At 52.6% G+C, this 3,887-nt stretch overlaps 2 protein-coding genes across 3 annotated transcripts in view; both read right to left on the bottom strand.

Moving 5' to 3' along the window:
- GPR137B (G protein-coupled receptor 137B) overlaps positions 1–3,887 on the bottom strand; it is a 49,270-nt gene that overhangs the window by 13,415 nt on the left and 31,968 nt on the right. For both annotated transcript variants that reach the window (XM_023520831.1, XM_011375911.2), the window contains exons 4-5: positions 3,154–3,303; positions 777–905 (exon numbers count right to left, since the gene is read on the bottom strand). In XM_023520831.1, the coding sequence (XP_023376599.1) occupies positions 777–905; positions 3,154–3,303 (279 nt within the window). The remainder of the gene's footprint in view (positions 1–776; positions 906–3,153; positions 3,304–3,887) is intronic.
- The window catches only part of ACTN2 (actinin alpha 2), a 389,901-nt gene that overhangs the window by 366,791 nt on the left and 19,223 nt on the right, over positions 1–3,887 (bottom strand). The gene's annotated exons all lie outside the window — the stretch shown is intronic.

Here is a 3,887-nt window from a genome sequence, read left to right as displayed (position 1 = left end):
CCGTCTTCCTTTGTCCCGGCTCATTAATGGCTATCCCGGGACGAATGAGAAAACACGAGATAAAGCACGGCAGACGATTATTCCGTCTGTGCTTCCCGTGCCACCCACGTGTTGCTCACACTGGACCAAAACCATTCATTCGCTTTCCCACGGGTGTCGCAGGCCGGCGATTCCAGGGTCTACCACTAACTAGTGAGTGTGGCTGGGATAATTCACGGAGCAACGCCCCCCAGCCCGGGGCTCCCTCACCCCGGTTTGCATATTCTGTCCTGTCCTCATCCAGACGTTTCTATAAAGTTGGTTGAGCACAAATGTGACCGAATCGAGGGCGCGGCTTCAGCATCTTTTTAATGCTTTTAATTTCCTATCACCCCATTTCCCAATCACTAGCTCGCGTGAGAGAGGGGTGAAGAACTGAATTATCATTCTCGATTTTCCTTTGTTAAAACAGCAGCTCACAGACGCGGTTCATGATAAGTGGAGGCTCAATTACTAGCGAGGCTGTTTTTTGCACCGGGAAAAGCAGTTCCTCGCCCTCCCCAGGCCCTGACGTGCAACTTACTTTCATTTCTTTTGTAAAATAAATCTAAACGGAAAAGCACACTTCCCTCAAAGGAGAATTCGGGGAAAGGAAAGTCTCGATTAAATAAAGGAACGTTTTATAAAACAACAGGATGAAGGATGCTCTCTGTTGAAAGTCTAAGAAAAAATTATAATTTATGTCTTGTGCTTAGGGCCAGGGGATGTCTCCTGCAGATGTCAAGCGGCTGACTTACGAGGTCCTTCGTAGGACTTCTGACTCGGAAGAAGTAGACGACTAAGCTCGTAGGTAAGAGCTCCCACACGAAAAGAACCACTCCAAACACCACGTAGCCGGCATCTCCCAGCTGGTTCTTCAGATCAGCCTGTGGAGAGAGGGACAGACAGACTGAGAGCAGAGGAAATAAGTTCGACTCGATCTTCCCAACACGGACAGGGACCAGTCCTTTCCCCGAGACGCGCATGTGGAAATCAGACGGCGCGAACGGTCCACACCCCGTGGCAGGCAAAGCGCTCAGGGTACACGAGCCTCCTCTTCGGGATCCTCAAAGACGAAACTGCCCCTCGGATGTTTGTTAACGTCACCCTCCAGAATCTTCCTCAGACTTCGGCGGATTCTCACCTGAATGCTGAGAAGATGGTGCCGTCTCCCACATTCTTAAGAGTGGCATGTAACTGTCACCCTGTCTCATCCCAGGGTCAACAGGCCGAGTTTTCAACTTCTCTCCGCATTAACTTATCCTGTTCTTTACCTCTTAAGCTCACTCCAGGCCAGACTGTCTAGAACAGGGTCCTGAGTGCAGGACGTCAGGGCCAGAGAGACGGCCAGTGGCCCTGGCACGGCGTCCTCTCCCCGCCGTGGGGCAGGTGGGAGGTGGGCAGGTGAGGGACACGCACGGCTGTGCTGGGCACTCTGCCAGGAGGGCGTCACTTCAGACAGAGACAGGGCACCACACTCAAGCTACAAAGGGCCCGTTTCCCTCCCTGTCGCACCGCGGTTATGTCCGCTAAGCGGAACTAACTACTCGTGGCGTCTCCAGGGAGACGACGCTGCCCCTCGCAGGCCATCAGCACCACGTCTCCGCAGGGCGCTGTCTGTCCCTCCTCCGGCCCACACGAACGGCGTGCAATTTGTGGCCATGTGTTTTGCTCCTAGACGCTTTCGGGTACAACACACAGGTCTAGCTATCTGTGAATAAACAGTGCCTAAAAACAAAAGAATTTTTAAAATTGTGTTATCTTAAATTTGTTATATGTAGAAGCTCTTACTTGAAAGAAAAATTGAAATAATTATTCGGTTAAAACCAAATCTGTTGTTTGAAGGGTGTGGAGTTTCGGTGTGGGAAGATGGAAGGTTCTGGAGGTGGGTAGTGACGGGTCGTACGGTGTGGCCGTACCACGTGCCACCGAACGGCACACTCGCGAATGGTCCCCGTGGTGGACTGTGTGTGCTTCACTGCCAAAAATCCTCTGGCGGCACGAACGAGTCCAATTTACCATTGTTTAAAGTTCAGATTTTCATATATTTGACATTCTCGCGACGGGGCACAGCTTCAGCGGTGTCTTGCTGACTTCCATCCCTACCGGCGGTGTGGTGGGGTTGGGGGTGGTGGTGGCTGTCACCATCGCCGCTTTAATCCCGTCTAACAGCTGCAGGTGCCTCTTCTGAAGGACACGCTGTCCTCCCAGGTTGAACTCACCACGGTCGTTTCCACCTTTCTTCCAGAGTCTTGATTTAGTCCAGGTCTGAGCACGGTTGGGATTTCAGAAGCGGATTTGTCCACAGGTGGGTGTTCGCTGCTTTTTGGAAAAGCTAAGTAACTTTTGCAATTCGATCCAATAGAATCCAATAGAACTTTTATAAAGTTCTATTCCTTTATCGTAAGGCTTCTCTGCGTGTGTCGCCTCCTCAGGGACGTCGGCTCCCACGGGCAGGGAGGGAGTCTGTTCATTTTCATACCCCCTGCACCCTGTCCAGGGCCAGACGCAAAGAATCACGTTTCCCACACGGGAGAATGCGAACTCGTTCCTTTCTATTCTGAGCTTCTGTGAACATGGATGCCCCAGAGTATTTCACTACCTTTCTTCACTCACGGGAAAAAGAGAGCGTCATCTTGAGACCACTGATAAAACGAGCGTGAGCGACACCCGACCGTCCCCAGTCCCTTGGTCTGGATTTCGAGTGCTGTAAGTGTTCACGCGCCATCAAAGAAATCCTCGTAACTTCGGTTTTATGTATTTTCTGAAACCTAAATGTAATGTGTTTTACCTGGGCGAATGTCACCCTTCGATAAGACCATCTTACATCATACGGAAGCACTTAAAAAAATTTAAAGTCTGCTTGACAAAAGCCCCCGAAGATAGAAAGCGGGAAGCAGTGTGTGCGCGTGCACACGTGTGCACACAGCATGTCCTCGTTTCTCACGAGACACATGAGCCGGCGCAGCAGGTGCTACGATCCCACTGTACATACGAGGATGCGGGTACCACAGGAAAGTGACCCTCACGGTCATCCAGCTGCGGAAGGGCAACGGCGAGGGGCCTGTGCGTCTCCGCCACGCGAGACGCTGCGGAGCAAAGACTCGCCGTTCGCGCCGCGCGCTGCCCACTGACCTGGTCTGACACATTGTACCAGTCGTAGTCGAAGGGGTGGACGTTCCTGCTCTGCGGAAACGACAAAATGAACAGGTTGTAGCAGGCTCGGGAGGTGTACAGCAGGATGACGGTCACGCCGACGGCGGTCACTTGACACACGGAGGAGCCCTGGAAATGCAGGAGCCATGAGGTGCGCACACCGGCCTCCTCCCTGACACCGCCCGCGTCCCCGCCGCCCGTGTCCCCGCCTGGTGAGCCCGCCAGACCTCAGAAGCGCTGCCGCCTTCGCCGACCTGTCAGAACCCTCCACCCTCAGGCCTCAGACCCCAGCTCCTCCCACACCCCTTCCTAAAATGTCAGACTGCCTGCGCACAAGGACACTTTAAGGCCTGGGAGTGGATCTGGAGGTGACTTTGAGGGGTTAAAATGTGAGCCCCTGTAAGTCAGGTGGCTTCTTTAAGTCTCTAAGTCCAAGAGGACCCCATCGGCCTAGGCGCCCAGTGCCTGGCCTCGGGCGTGGGGACAGAAACACTCTCAGAGGGACACTCTCAAAACCCAGACTCTTCTAAGCTGGGCGCACTGGAGTCCCGGTTTGGAATTACATGGAAACCAGTGATTTGTGCCCTAATTTATGAAGCTGTCGATTTCCAAAGTCAGTTAAAGAACCCTTAGTTAGAAATAGACAGTTGACCAAAAAACCGAAATTCGTTTTTTAGTTTTGCATTTGGAAATCACCAAGCCGAAAACTCGCC

This window comes from Pteropus vampyrus, unplaced genomic scaffold (assembly GCF_000151845.1).
Source record: "Pteropus vampyrus isolate Shadow unplaced genomic scaffold, Pvam_2.0 Scaffold279, whole genome shotgun sequence".
NCBI lineage: Eukaryota > Metazoa > Chordata > Mammalia > Chiroptera > Pteropodidae > Pteropus > Pteropus vampyrus.
The sequence above is the reverse complement of the archived record's forward strand: the minus strand, read 5'-3'. Positions and strand labels throughout refer to the sequence as shown.